The sequence below is a fragment of the Phalacrocorax aristotelis genome, chromosome 1 (assembly GCF_949628215.1).
Source record: "Phalacrocorax aristotelis chromosome 1, bGulAri2.1, whole genome shotgun sequence".
Classification (NCBI taxonomy): Eukaryota; Metazoa; Chordata; class Aves; order Suliformes; family Phalacrocoracidae; genus Phalacrocorax; species Phalacrocorax aristotelis.
In genome coordinates, this window is record NC_134276.1 from 194452909 (window position 1) to 194468610 (window position 15702).

General features: G+C 39.9%; 1 protein-coding gene across 2 annotated transcripts in view; it reads left to right on the plus strand.

Annotated features, from left to right (window-relative positions):
* Nucleotides 1-15463, plus strand: part of LOC142051751 (ADP-ribosylation factor-like protein 8B) — a 28241-nt gene extending 12778 nt beyond the window's left edge. The window contains exons 3-7 of one of the 2 annotated variants that reach the window (XM_075081207.1): nucleotides 6072-6145; nucleotides 6457-6550; nucleotides 8685-8752; nucleotides 12228-12298; nucleotides 15072-15463. In XM_075081207.1, coding sequence (XP_074937308.1) covers nucleotides 6072-6145; nucleotides 6457-6550; nucleotides 8685-8752; nucleotides 12228-12298; nucleotides 15072-15121 — 357 coding nt within the window. In that variant the 3' untranslated portion in view covers nucleotides 15122-15463. The remainder of the gene's footprint in view (nucleotides 1-6071; nucleotides 6146-6456; nucleotides 6551-8684; nucleotides 8753-12227; nucleotides 12299-15071) is intronic. The other variant, XM_075081208.1, reaches the window with a different exon arrangement.
* Nucleotides 15464-15702: the final 239 nt, after the last annotated feature.

A 15702-nucleotide genomic window follows, 5' to 3' on the forward strand; every position in this document is an offset into this window, starting at 1 on the left:
ATATCTGGCAGCCATTTCCTGGGAAACCTAATGGTTTTGCTTCCCCCTTTATAGGTCACATTTTCAAGATCTCACCATTTCTTTTCTCATCTGGACTTTTTTTGATTTGTCTGTGTGTGTTCTACAGACTGGTGCTCAAACGCAGAGCCTGCCTGACACTGAGGACAGGGCAGTATGTACTTCCAAAATCATACATAAGATGCTTCTGCTAGTACATGCTGATTTAAGATCTGCAACACTGTTGAAACATGTATTTAGTTTGTGAACTGCTCAAGCTTTCTGTCCTGCACCTCTGCCTGGTTATCCGTTTTGAGCTAGTCCATTTGGTTCCCTCTGTCCAAATGTAGCATTTTGAACTTGTGTGTGTTAAATTTCAGCTGCCTTACTTCAGACCACCCCTCTAGTTGGTCTGGATACTTCAGGATTCTGATTTTTTTTTCTTTTTATCTGCTCCCAGCTTGAAGTTATCTGTAGTTTACATACACATATGTTCTATTTCAACATCCTGTTGGGACACGTGGGAACCGTAAAAGCTGTGTCCTCAGCAGCTTTGCCTCATTGATAAATGCTGGGAATCTGTCAGGATTGCTCAGACTTGAGAGGTAGAGGACAAGGAGGACACATGAGGAGAGTGCCAGGGAGCTGCTCTGTGGGGTTAAGTCTGTCCTGGGAGAACGTCCTTTTCTTGTCTAATCTACCAATATTAGATTACCTTTTCCCAGAATACACACTGTTGCACATGATCCTGGCTTTTCTCTCATATTGAGCAAATACTTATTTTTGCTTTCATGGTTACATGTTCTTCAAGGACAAGCAAAATTAATAATCACTACAGTAGTTATTGATTGGCTGTTTTGAGCTAGCAGTGTCCTTGCCTCTGGTGTCCTCACCCTCAGTCTTCCAAATGCAAGTTCTGCCTACAACTTACAACCTCTGTATGCCTACTTTCACCAGAATCTCTTGGACTTTGAAGTCTAGAGGCTGATTCATGATCATATGAAAAGAGGGTACAAAGGACTGCATGTGGTCACACAGGATCAGGGCTTTTTACTTCGGGGAGGAGACAATATTGAGGCTAGGATGGATTGGCTCCTTCTATTTAGAGGTGTGTTACGTCTTGATTGGAGGGATTACAGGCTTATCTCTAAAGCTGGATTCCCTGGTGCTCTTCTGCCTTAGATCACAATGTGGAGGTAAGGAGCATGAGGTTCAGAAAACAGTTTCTGAGAACAGACTTTGTTTTTGTATCCTTTTTAAAATCCACCTGTTGATCCTTCCAACATGGTACCTTGTGTCTCTGATAAAATGGCAAATATACCCTGATCACCGAGAAATACACCCTCCCATTAGAATGCCTCTGTGCTTGTTTTCAGGAGTTGAAGATACTCATCCATTTAGTGTTGCAAGTCTTAAGTCCATTTCCAGTTCTTCAGTGAAAGTGCTACGATTAAATTAAATAGCTATAAATGGTGAAGTCTGCATATAGCGTTTTTGTCCTGTCTGACGTGACTAATATACCTAGTTGCAAAAAAATGTTTAACAGTTGGACTCTATCGCCAGTGAGGAGTGATAACAAGGTTCTTTAAAGGACAAGAATGATTTCAAAGAACACAATGTTCTGGGAAGTATTGCCTGCAGGAAATGTAGCCACGTGACATATTTTTTCAGCTTTAAGACCAACTGTAAAGTTGATTCCAAAATATAGGATAATAGATAGGTAGTAAGTATTCTAAGTTAGTAAGGTATTCAAACTTCCATAATAGGTTACATGACTGGTACTACAAGTAGGGCTTCATAGTTTTGTCTTCACAGTGCTATTTATTAAAAATTTGAAGGTTATTTGATTTAGTTCTTTTTATTCTTCCTGTTTATTAGACAGGGAAGCTGAATATTACTGGTTGAAGATTCTAGTCTGGAATAGGTCACTGTTTAGGATTTGTCTCCCCTGAGCCAGGTCAAAGGGAGGAAACCAGCGTGAGTCAATTGTCTAAACTCGGTGGGAAGCAGTGGGTGCTTTGCAAGAATGGTTCACCTGGTAGGCAAGGTGGGTAAGACAGATGCAATTGTTTCCTGCTGTGGGTGCCCTCTGAGCTCTTCAGTACCCACAGAGGAATTTTAGTCACTTGGATTACATGCCTACCTTTTAGGTGGCTGAAGTGGAGGGAAATGAATCCCACCCTTTCCAGTTACTCCCTGTCATTACAGATTGAGTTGGCTGTGAATGCTGTGACTGCTTGCTGTGTATGCATGAACTCATTAGTCACATCTCAGTATACGTGGACTTGTCTGTGTACAGCGTGGTGTTGGATGTTGCTGGTGCTACATTATTCTGCCCGCATACTTCTGTGTGTTGAGGATTTCCTCACCTGTTTGTTCAGGTTAGGTTTTATGGCTGATATTTTCTGAATACTTCCAAGCAGAAAGATAGATTTCTGAGTTCAAGTATTTGAAATGTTGGATTCAGCTTGCAAGTTAAGATGCCTGAATTTAAATAGCTATATGTCTACAATGAGGCTTAAGCTCCTTTAATAATAGTCGGAGGAACTCTAGTCAGTATTGTCAAGCCTAGAGCATCCTAAAGACAGCATTACATTTGGTCAGCTGAATAGCTGTCTAGGCTTCACAGACTACTGTGAGATCGTAGGTACTAAACCCATGCATTGACATAGGGATACAAATGCATCATTGTACACATCTCTGTCCACAAGAAATATCCTACCCAGCATGTCTGAAAAAAAGCTATGTAAAACTGATGTCTAGAAAATACTTTTTCTGCAACCTTCTCATTAGCTGTCAGGCCTTCCCACAATATCAGCTAATTAAAAGTAACACAGCTAGAGTGTTAATGAGCCTTCCTGTAACTGAAAGCTTTAGAAAATCTTTGAACCTATTCTCGAGCTTCATTTTTGCTCAACTGTCATAATACACCTCTGTGCAAAAGAAAAGGATTTGCTCTTTAAACATAGCTGGTAGCTGCAGTCTTAAGAAGGAGCCTTAGATCCACATGAAGAAATTGAATAAGAAACATATCCAGAGAGATTCCTGTTTTAGAAGAATTTGATTTAACAGGTAAGTATAAGCACTATGGTAAATGATGGTTCCAAAATATAGTGATTAATCTAGTTTACAAATTAAATTATTTTATGAGAGTTTAGACCTGCAAGCACTAGAAGAATTACTGCTCTACAGGAGTAGACAGGAAGAAATAAAACAGTGATTTATAATATGCAGTAGAAATAAGGTGTATGCCTTTGAAATTGAGCCTAAAAAACAACTCCTTGAGATTTTAATCTCCTGTAAGGCAATGGTACTGGGTATCAAAGAAACTTTTTCTCTGTTTGGTTTGGTAATTCTGTAGGCATTTTCTGATTCTTAAAATCAGCTGCTTTTCTGGGGATAAAATTACCTCTTAAATATTATGAAAATTTTATTCCTGAGGGGCTAATGAAAGCCATGAGAGCAATTTGAAGTCTAGTCTCTTTTTAAAAACACCTAGGCAAAATAAACTTATTTTCATAGCTAGCTGCATATTCTGCTGTTAAGGTGTAGTCTCCTGCCTCTCCCAGTTCACACCCAGAATATGCTTTTTAGCTGTGTACTAAATACTGGGATACAAAAATAGGTGATGTACAAAATATGCAAGGCTCATGCGAGAAAACTTCTCTGATGGTGAGACCCCTCCCCTTTCCTTTCTGGGTGACTTTTGTATTCTCCCAGTTCTGTCCATTCAGTCGTACAGTGGAAATGGTTTGGGGCAGAGATTTGTGTGTTGAATAGTTAACTCTGTCATTGGCTATTCAATATAATGAAGGGAATTCGAAAGTTACTACTAGCACCATTTTAATTACATAGGCAAAGAGGTGAGGGTTTTTTAAAATTCATGCATTTATTTTCTTTCCCTATTTCAGATAATTATAACTTAATATATTGACTTAAGCTGGGTTCCCAAGCACTATTAAAAACACCTAGTCTATTTTGTCCTTCATATTGTACTTTAATGAATAGCTGTAAGCCTTATTAGGGAAACTGACGGGAAATTACTTATCTTTCCATTGTTTCAAGGTGACTTTTTCTCCTAATGACAATAATACTTGTTCTGCAGTGCAATTTATTATAGTATAGATATAGTATCATCAAACAAGGATAAACCCAGTATTTCTTTATCTTGTATTATTTCTTTTGTGATTAGTCGAGGCTACATCATCTTCTAGATTTTTGTGGCTACCAGGAATAATCGCTGTCGGTCTCAAAAAATCTAATCTTACTACTGGACCTCCCCGTTCTCTTTCCCCTTCTTTCTTCCCTGATCTACCAAGAAAATAATTTAGTTTCTTTTTCCAGACGCACAGATGTGCACCAGATGGTTACTGGTTGTTTCAAGGTCCCGATGAGTTATTGGAATAATTAGCGTTGGTGTGAGGTTTGTCATCTCACTATAATACTGAACTGTGTACTCATCTCTTTCAAATCTTTAAAATAAAAGGTTTGTTTTGTTAAGACTTTTGAAACAGCGCTTCAAAGGTCAGTGCAGAAAATAATTGATATCCAGTTCATGGTCAGAAGTTCGCTCAACTCTTTTACGTGTAAAATTCTTGATCTTATAAATGGGATAAAAGGCAGTCTACATTTAGGTGATATACTGATTTTATGCCAGAAGGTACAGTAAGATGTCAATCAGGAAATGATTTTAATGGTGAATGGGGAAATACCTATTTCTAAAATATGAACATAAGGTGTTGAAAATGATAGAGAAATTGATACATGAATGTGATTTATAGATTATGGAATTAAAAATATAGTCTACATTAGTTGAAAAAGGCCTATCCCAAAGGTCTATTAAGTGTCGCTCTGTCGTGCAAGTCTTTGTTGCCACGGCAGGTTTAATATGTTTGGATTTATAAAGTATACGTATAAAAACAACTCTTAAGAAAATTTTGTTTCTGTGTATGTTACTTCCAAATTTAGTTTGTGCTGTACTGGATATGCCACCTAGATCTGGTAGGTGGTACATATTGTTTTAATAGCTATATCTGATTAAAGTAAGAACTAATTACTTCACTTTGTCCTTGACATAGAAACAAATCCATTCTTTTTATTTTTCAGTGTTCACCACTATTTTAATATGTGTGTCAATTGTAACACAACTGTCTTTGGATGTTACTGCAACAGCTACATCATCATGCAGCCCTTGCCTGCATGTTTTAGGTCCTTTCCTTGGTATTTTGATCTCAGAAACAGTTTTGAAACAAGGTTATTGTCATCCATCAGAAGTACTGAATTTTTGCAAGCAAAGCAGAATAACTCCTGTACGGGAAAATGATGTGCTAGTCTTTTAATGATAAAGAATTTAGCGGGATTGCTGGACACTAATAGCATGCATAAGTATTTGCAGGATTGGGGCTTTATAAAATCCCAAGCAGGATCTGAGCTTCCTTGCCTTAAGATTCACTGATTAATCACTTCAGGCCTACCCTACACTACTGTTTCCTTTCTGGTTCTGATCGGTTAATCCATGTGTCTTTTCAAGCACATCTGATGAACAAATGGGAGAGCTGTGGAAGTATTGGAGATCCCTAGAGTATATCATCCTATATGTGGACTCAATCTGCTCTCTGGCCAACTCTTTATTTACTTAATATCCATCTTTATCCTGCTGAAGGCCTGATGCATTCTTAACTCAGGTCTCCCTAGCCCCATAGAAAATGGAACATCATGACTGTTCTCATACAATGATGCTATTCTTTCTGGGTTTTAGACTGCATTTGCAAGGATTCACTTTGGTATCTGAGTAAGACTTTTCTTGCAGTGAGTGGGAAAGGGTAGTGTTCTCCAGAGGGTCATTTGGAGCTGTTAATGTCACAGGACTGATTTGCCCTGTGAACGTGCCTGTCCCCCTCCATTGGCTGGAAGGGGCTGAGAAGACCACTCTCCTGAGGAAGGTCGCGTAAAAAAATGCCTGTGTTCAGGCATTATCAATATAACGTGCATGCTGCATGTAAGAGTTCTTCTGTTCTGTTAGTACTGTGTAGTTCAAAAATGTTTTGGGATTGGGGTGTTCTTACTTCTTCCAGGTATGGGACATTGGAGGGCAGCCAAGGTTTCGAAGCATGTGGGAGCGTTATTGCAGAGGAGTCAATGCAGTTGTGTAAGTTTTCTTGTGTATGCCCATACAAAATGTATTTTAATGCTTTTCTTCCTGTCTACCTCTATCACATAAGAAGACCCAAGATGATAAAAGTAGTGTGTTTTACACAGCCAGCAACCCAGATATATGAGATTTGCATGCTTCAGGCCATTTTTTTCCCAACTGCCCGTATTTAATTCTGTATCTTCCTGTATTAATAAATGCAGGACGTATACAACTCGGGACTGTCTATGCAAACATATTTGTCACATTTCAGATGTTTTAACTTTTTGCAAGTAATGGACAATATCATAAATATATTCCCATTGCAGTTACATGGTGGATGCAGCAGACTTAGAAAAAGTAGAAGCTTCAAAGAATGAACTACACAGTTTGATAGATAAGCCACAATTGCATGGAATTCCAGTAAGTATTTTGATCATTATTCTTACCTGAATGTAGACAGTGTATGTAGACCTCATGAATTGGTTCCTCTGGAGTCTTGAAAATACTAGGTTAAATTTGATGCAGCCTTTATACTCTTGCAAAAATTATTGTGCCATTTTTTCGGAGGACTCAGCATCTTATCAGTGCTGCAGTATGTTTGACGTTTTCTCATCTAAAGGTCAGAGTAGATTTGGAAAAAAATTCATTTTCACATGAGGCATTATCAGACAGTAATTACTTCCAGTCAGTCCCCTTGTTGGCTGGGTTTGAACCAGTGACCCAGACATATTTCCGGCAGTATCTTAAGGCATGTGAGGTTTGGCTTTCTGAAGGTTGGCAGATGCTAACATCAAATAGTGCCCTCTGCTTCCAGAGATTGTGGGAGCTTGGCTTTTTGTGTGTCCTGACTTTTTCTTTTTCTTGACTTCTTAGTTTTTCAAACCAAACTGCGTGGAAAAAATGCAAATATGCATCTGTTCTCCAGTAGGAAGTGTCAAAGAATAGTATATTCTGCTGAAATTCTGGTGAGGAATTACGGAAGTGGAGACTAATGTTTAACTGAATGAAAACTGCCAATTTAGACCCAGTAGGAATCCATTAGGTTAGCATTGATCTTTGATGCTGACATCACCAGGCAAGATTTCATACCTTCGATCATAAGAAAGAAAACAGTGGTACATACAAATTAGGAAAAAATTACTCACAATTTGATGGGTCTTGCTTGGCCCCTTTTTTGTAAGCAGATGTTTGGACACTTGGCAAGTGCAAGTGGTCAGAGTCACCTGAGGATGAGTAGACAGCCAGCCAACATGAAACCATTGTGAGAATAAAGTTCTCACAAATCTGTTCTCGAAAGAGAGGTCTTCAGGTGACTCCCTATCTTTTTTATAGGATTTGCTATTATTGTTTTGGTTTTATACGTTAAGTACATAATTGAACAAATCCTACAGAAATCTATAATCATGCCATTCATGGTGAGTGGCGTTGCCTGTCTTTTGTACTGTCTTCACATCCTGTTTTACTTCTCGCTTTTCCTTCCTGGAAGAACAGGTCTCTCATATCTTCAGAAGTATTTAATTAAGTTCCTTTCCTTTTACATGTTATAATATCCCATTCCAATTGCCCAGCCTGACCAGCACAGTAATTTCCGAGGTGCAGTAATGTATTTTTTACTTACTTTATTTCACGGGTAATAACTAGTATTGAACTTCCTTCAATTTATTGTACACAGGCTTTGGCAATATAGATTTTAAGGTAGTTTTATTAATCTGAGACTGCAAATAATGAGTTTTAATGCATTCCAGATTCACAGGAAATAATAGGACAGTCTTGACTCAGAATTGTAATGCGCCTGGAAAACAATAATGCAATCATAATTAGAAAAACCTTCCATTGCTAACTTTATCTTAGAGTGTGCTCAACCCATTTATCTGACCATAATTTATACTTGAAGCCTTAAGTACTGCATAATGCAGCATCTATTCAGTACATTTTCTGCATTTCTCAAGCTTAATTCCTAATGGCTGACTTTCTGATTTCTACCATGGATGCTCAAAGTGGAAGAAGTCAGTCATTTGGATGATGCTTGGGTGGTATGTGGTTTGGGTGCCGGTCTGTTTAGTATGTCAACATTAAGAAGCAGGAGAGCAAAACTGCAGAGAGAGTCACATCTGGGTCTTGAGAACCAAGCCTCTACTGCTAGGGCCCTACTTTTGATTCATGTTCGTCTGGTCCTGTGAATTGAATGTCCATTGGTGACTTGAGTGCACCTGCTACATGCTGTCCTTCAGGTTTAGTTGCATACAGTCTGACACCATCCCATAATGCCATCCAGAATAGAGAGATTCTCTTCCAGAGGAGCCTTCTGATACTTATAGATACACCTGGAAATAATTTGATCCAGTTTTCAGAGGGTGTGCATCCAGCATCTGACCCTGACTAGGGGTGGGATTTCCATGATGATCCCACAGTCATTGGTCATTTTGAATATGTCTACCGTAGCGTTCTAAAATACTTAGCTGCAAGATCCAAAATAATGCCAACAAATGGTTAAAGACAAAAATAAACTTTTACTGCTTCTGGGTTTAACATGAATATGAATGATTTCTTTCAGGTGTTAGTCCTTGGAAATAAAAGAGACCTCCCAGGTGCACTGGATGAAAAGCAGTTAATTGAGAAATTGTAAGTAGCTGGCCTGTGTAAAAAGCTGAGACACTGTGAAATTTGATATGTAAGAGAAAATCGTTGGTAGTCTGTGGCAATAACCAGCGCTAAGAGATTCCATTTTACATTCTCAGATACTCCACTTCGAGCTCTGCTGGCAGCTGAAATAGCAATCTAGGCTGATAACTGACTGCAGTAGATTTGAACCTCTCTTATTATTTCTGTTATATAAAGTTGTTTCAGACAATCCTGTTTTCCCATCATTGAAGATAACACTGCTATAGATAGTAATAGGCTCACAGACACTTTTCAGAGTACATTGTAGTAGCAGTTTAATGCTCAAATGGCATTAGAACAGAACCATTTCAAACTAGTGACTGCAAATTTAAGCAATTCAGGTATTTTTTGGCATGTTTCCAAAGCATATACTTATGGATTACTGAAACTAACTTAAATTGATACATTATAAGGGTAATTGTAAAGGAAATACACAATTTTGTAAAAATGGCCAGTGTAGCACTGATTTTGCAGAATAGGATTCTTTGTCTCAAATCACATAATTTTAATCAGTGGGAAGTGAAGTTTCAGTATAGAAGGATGGTTCAAAAGCTAAGCAACTAAACTGGGACTTAGGAAACACAGAATGGCTGAGGTTGGAAGGAACATCTAGATGTCATCTTGTCCACCCACCTGCTCAAGCAGAGCCACCTAGAGCTGATTGCCCTGGACTGTGTCCAGACAGCTTTTGAATATCTCCAAGGATGGAGACTCTGCAGCCTCTCTGAGCAGCCTGTGCTAGTGCTTGGTCACCCTCAGAGGTAAAAAATGTTTATGTTCAGAGGGGCCTCCTGTGTTTCATTTTGTGCCCATCGCCTCTGGTCCTGTCACTGGGCTTCATCTTATTTACAGCCTCTCTTCAGATATTTGTACATGTTAATAAGATCCCCCCACCCCGAGTCTTTTCTTCTCTAGGCTAAACAATCCCAGCTCTCTCAGCCTTTCCTAGTCTGTGAGGGCTCCAGTCGCTTTAGTGGCCCTTCAGTGGTCTCTCTCCAGTAGCTTCACATCCGTCTTGTACTGGGGAGCCCAGAAGTGGACACAGCACCCCAGGTATGGCCTTACCAGTGCTGAGTGGAGGGCAAGGATCACCTCCCTTGACCTGCTGGCAACACTCCTCCTAGTGTAGCCCAGGATACCATTAGCCTTTTTTGCCACATTGCTAGATCGTGTTCAACTTGACATCCACCAGGACCCCCGGGTCCTTTCCTGAAAATCTGCTTTCCCAGACAGTTGGTCCCCAGCATGTACTGGCACACAGGGTTCTTCCTTGCCAAGGGCAGGCCTTTGCACTTCTCCGTGTCGAACTGTGTGAGGTTCCTGTCAGCCCATTTCTTCAGTCTGTGGAGGTCCCTCTGGACGGCAGCGCAACCCTCAGCTGTATCAGCCACTCCTCCCAGTTTTGTATTATCAACAAACTTGGTGAGCGTACATTCTGCGCCATTATCTCGATCATTGAAGAAGACATTGAACAGTATTGGATCCAGTATTGATCCCTGGTGTACACTGCTAGTTACTGGCCTCCAACTGATCGTGCCCCTGATTGCCATGCTCTGGGCCTGACAGTTCAACCAGCTTTCAGTCCACCTCAACGTCTGCTCATCCAGCCCATACTTCCTGTGGGGGTATTATGGGACACTGCATCAAAAGCCATACTGAAGTCAGGGTACACAATATCCACTGCTCTCCCCTCGTCTACCAAGCTGTAGATTTCATTGTAGAAGGTTATCAAGATGGTAAAGCATGATTTCCCCTTTGTGAATCCATGCTGATTACTCCTGATCACCTTCTTGTCCATCACATGCCGGGAAATTGTTTCCAGGATTAGTTGCTCCATCACCTTCCCAGGAATCAAGGTGAGGGTGACTGTCATGTAGTTTCCTTGGGTCCTCCTTCCCGCTCTTTCCTCCACTCTTCAGGCACCTGTCGCAGTTGCCATGATCATTCAAAGGTTATCCTGAGTGGCCTCACAATGACATAACCAGCTCCCTCATCATTTGTAGGTGTATCGCACCAGGGCCCATGGACTTCTCTATGTCTAGTTTGCTGACATTTTCTTTGACCTGATCCTCTTCCATCAAGGGTACAACTTCCTTGCTCTAGACTTTCCCCCTGGTCTCTGGGGCCTGGGATTCCTGAAGGCTAATCTTGCTAGCAAAGGTGGCATTTGGTACTTCTGCCTTTTCCATGTCCTGCGTAACCAGGTCCCCCGACTCACTGAGCAATGGGTCCACATTTTCTCTTACCTTCCATTTGTCACTTAAGTACTTACAGAAGCCCTTCTTGTTGCCTTTGACATCTCTCAGCTTCAATTTCAGTTGGGCTTTGGCTGTCCTAACTGTCTCTGCATGCTTGGACAATGTTTCTGTATTCCTCCCAGGTTACCTGTCCCTGCTTCCACCTTCTGTATGCTTCCTTTTTGTCATTGGGTTTTGCCAGAAACTCATTGTTGATCCACTTTTGCCTCCTGGCTTTTTTCCCAGACTCATTAGGATGCTCTTGAGCTTGGAGATGATCCTTGAATATTAACCAGCTTTCTTGGGCCCTTCTTTGCTACAGGGCCTTATCCAATGGGACTCCCAAGCAGATCCCTGAAGAGGCCAAACCCGCTCCCCTGAAGTCCAGGGAGGTCACTATTTAGTTCTCTTCTTTATTAGAGTCTCTTCTGTGATCTGAAGACTCTTCCCTTCTCAGTGCCTCCACTCCCCATCTGCTCCAGGAACGTAATCTGTTTCCTGCATGTCTGCGTCACTTGTGTGAGGATAAATAAATGAAAAAATAACAGAGTGCTCAGAAACTCTGAGGGGGCGAGGGAAATTCCCAGAAATAAACAGAGTTAATTAAGAATCAGTTTCTTCCTAAATGTAGAGACATCCTTTCAGTAGGAATCAGATATATTTAATGTGTCATATAGAACATAATATATTTGTTATAGTATATACAATATCTTTATATATTTTATTAATAAAATATAACATATTTATATATTTTATTACTCTATGGAATTTAATAAACATCCTGAAGATAATGGTGTGATCACTCGAGTATTGTTATTTGATTAGAAGAGTTATCAGAAATAAAGACTGAATTCTAAGTGAAAAGAGGAAAAGGTGAATGCTAAGACGTCGTAGTGTTACTCGGTTGCCACTACAAAATGTTACTTTCAGCTCATGGATTTCTGTGTTCCTATTTGTTATTACACTGACTTAATGAGAAATTTGAATTTTTGTGAAATGACTTTATAACCTTTTACTCTTTATAGTTTAAGAAATATGGGGGGTTTTGTGTGCAGTAGCATATTTTAGAAATTTAGTATCTGAGGGTAGGATGGAACCCACTGAGTAAAAAGCAGAAAGCATGTAATGTAATGGAAATTTATGTTGTCAGTTTTTGTGGAGTTACAACACTACCTATTTTATTATTTTTGTTTCTGTAGAAACCTTTCAGCTATTCAAGACAGAGAAATCTGTTGCTATTCTATTTCCTGTAAAGAGAAGGATAACATTGGTAAGCTTTTTTTTACAGCATCATCAGTGTATGCTTTGTACAGATCAGATCAGATGTTAAAAATGTTAATGAGATTTTAATATCAAATTCCAATATATAACTGAAAATCTCAATTTACTTTGAAAGATTTTGTTGCAAATATTGCATTCAATTCAATTTAACACAGAATTATGTGTAAATTAAAAGTTCTTGTAGAATTATTTAGTTCCATGAGAAGTTAAGAAATAAATTTGATGGGAGTCTTGGAAAAGCATATTTAAAATCCAAAGTAACTGAATCCCTCACAAAAACTGTGTTACTTTTGAAAAAATAGTAACTGGATATGAAGGCCTTCCAGTTATTAGGTGGTACTTAACAAAGTTTGGCAAGTGTTTCACTCCATACACGATTTTACTTTGTAAGCAGGCCCTGCATGTGGCTGTATGGCAGTGTTCCTCAAACTGAGGGACTAGTGGTTTTGTCCTACTGGAGACATGGATAGTGTATCCTGAAGGCAGTGAGGACCTATAAAAGCCCCATGAAGCTATCTTCCATCTGCCTTTCCTTTTTGCCCTTTCCTCTCTCCCCCTTTTCTTCCACTTTCCTGTCCCTTTCCTCTATCATGTTCTCCCCTTCTCGACACAGGGCAGGAGGAGGGGGTGAAGCACAGGCTGAGCCAGCAGCAGCAGGTGCCTGGGGGCATGCTGTGTCTGTGCCACCCGTCTTCCCTGCACGCTGCTAAGACAAGTCGTGCTGGATGGGATGGATACAGCCTCAGCAGGTATTTTTAGCTGCTTCTTTAGGAAGCCAGACTCGTTAGAAGAGCTGGGCAGCTCTGTAGGTCTCAGCTGAATGAGAGACGGTGGGAATGGGAGGAAAGCCAGTTTCTCTTAGCAGCAGGGGAAATTTCCATCCTAGGCAGAGACGACCGGGCAGTGGAGGTGGTGAGGAGACTATACCATGGCACCTGGGCTTCAGAGAGCTAGGGAAGATTCCAGCTGTGTGCAGGGACGTGTTAGGCAGTGGGGGCTTCTCTTGGAAGTGGTGTACGTGATTCGGGTACTTGGTTTGAAGAAGACCAGACCCAGCTTTGCTGCAGCTTGGGGTGCAACGGTTATCTTAGAGTGAGGGAAATCCACAGAACGTACTGTTATGCTGGGGAAGATCAGACTTTGGGATATAAGGACTGAGGAAGACAACAGAGTCAGGATTATCTGCATAGGTGGAGGGCAGCAAAGGTGACTGACATTTTAGAAATGCAGTGTTGATCCTCACCAAATTGGCAGGCTGCAGTGGAGGATCTAAAAGTGGTATTGTGACTAGAAACTGGTAAAAATAACTTAATTTCTGAAAGGATCCTGGAGGAAATAGGTTTTGATCCTGGTTCATTTAAATGGATGGCCTGGAGGAGAAAAGCATGCAAAAAAGGTATGCTAAAATTTGCAAATGAGAAAACAATGAAAAGAGGGATCACTAATGCAGAACCATGTAGATCACTTACTTGTTGAAGTCCTGGGAGTAGTGATGATAAAGGCTCAATTCCTAACAATATCAGTCAAGTGTCTTCCAGTGTAACACTGTGCCTAGAAAAGCTAACTTGGTTCCTGAATATTTGCTCAAAGAAATAACAAATGGGAGGAGACTGCGTATATCACCTCTGTTTGGAACTGTGGAGGCATTACTGGAGTACTGCGTGCCGTATTTTGAGGAAGACCTTGAGAAGCTGAAAAGAGGTTGGGCAAGACCCTAGGGAGATCAAGGAACCGGAAAACATGATTTATAATGAAAAACTATAATGAAAATATTTACCTTATTAAAGTGATAAGACTACTAGGCTGTTAAGAAGACTGGGACCTGTCTTCTTCATCTGCATTTTTGATTGATGTCAACACAGTTGAATGAGATGATAGTCGTTTTTCAGTGCAAACTGCAGCTTAGCTAGCTGGTCTCATCAGTAGGTGTAGGTGTAAGGCTGCCAGTTTCTGTATCCTGAGAGACTGTGGAAGATTAGTATATCATTATTAGCTTTGTTTTAGATGCCGAGGGATGCTGTTGTCTGCAGTCTCAGTGCCGAAGCTGCTCTGCCAGGATATTCATGAAGCGCTGTCTTGAACTTAGGACAGATGTGGCAACAAATTTAAATTTGAGGTCTAGAGCTGTTGCTGCCCCCTGACATCCTTCCTACCTCCCTGATAGATGTTACTGCCTTGAGGCAAAAAGATCTAATCTGCTCATGAATCAGTTTGAACCTGCCGCAGTTTTCAGCCCAATGCATTCAGTTGTATCTGGAGGGGTGACATTTTTAGCTACCAAATTTTAGTCCGGTGTTGCATGTCTTTCAGAGGCCTTGGACTCCTACAACCTGCCTAAATGTCTTCTTAATGCTTTGTCAGATGTTTGCCCTTCTCTTTCTTCCTGGTTGTGTTTTCCTGCCTTTGTTCTCACACTGCATTTCATTCTAGCGTGGATTTTACAGTTCATTTTATGGTCACTTTAAATCTTTGCTTTTCCAACATTTCTTAGTATGTGGCTTAGAGAACTTGATGTCAGTCATCATATTTCAAGAATACAAAGCGCACATTATTTAAAACCAAACAAAAAACAACAGCAAAAAAACCCTCCCTGGAGTTTTAAGTACTGATTTTTTAATTAGGTGTAAATGAGAGCCTATGGTTTCCGGGTTTTGTTTGTTTGGGGTTTTTTTGTTTGTATTAACCTGCTGGTGTTCTATTGTCCTTTTACACTCTGCAAACAGGCTGTTGAGTTTTTCATTTTGTTTTATCTGTCCTGGCAGACATAACATTACAATGGCTTATTCAGCACTCCAAATCAAGACACTGTTGAAGAAAACTTTTGCTGAAGATAACTCTTTCCCGATCACTTTGACTCCTATCAGCTATACACAACTGAAAAGATAAAGAATGCAACTGCGTACTACCAGGACTCACTTTGGTCGTATTTGTTAACAGAAGTAAAACTGAGTTATAGCTTGTCTCTCTATTTTGGTTCTTTTTTTAAAAACCCAGATATTTGTCTGCCTAGGTGAAATTCTTGAATGCCTTAATACAAGACTGAAAGAAATCAACACTTTTTTGGGCTGAAATGTTTGAGTTTATGCATGTGAATTGTCAAATACTTAGTAATTTTTTTCTAATTTGAAACTGAATAAACTGCACAGTGGAAACAGATATGACTGGTTTTTTTGATCATATCATATAATTATTCATACAGAATGTTTTCCTTGCAAACAGCTGTAGTTAAGTATCAATAATCAATTAAAACCATAATTAAAAGCATCTTATTTGAACAAAATGCTGTTAATCAGAACACTTCCATATACTCCGATTGGTGAGAAGTTATTTCCAAAGTCGTCTATATGTAGTTATCTAGATTTTTCCAGTCACTAATGTAAATTATTCATATGA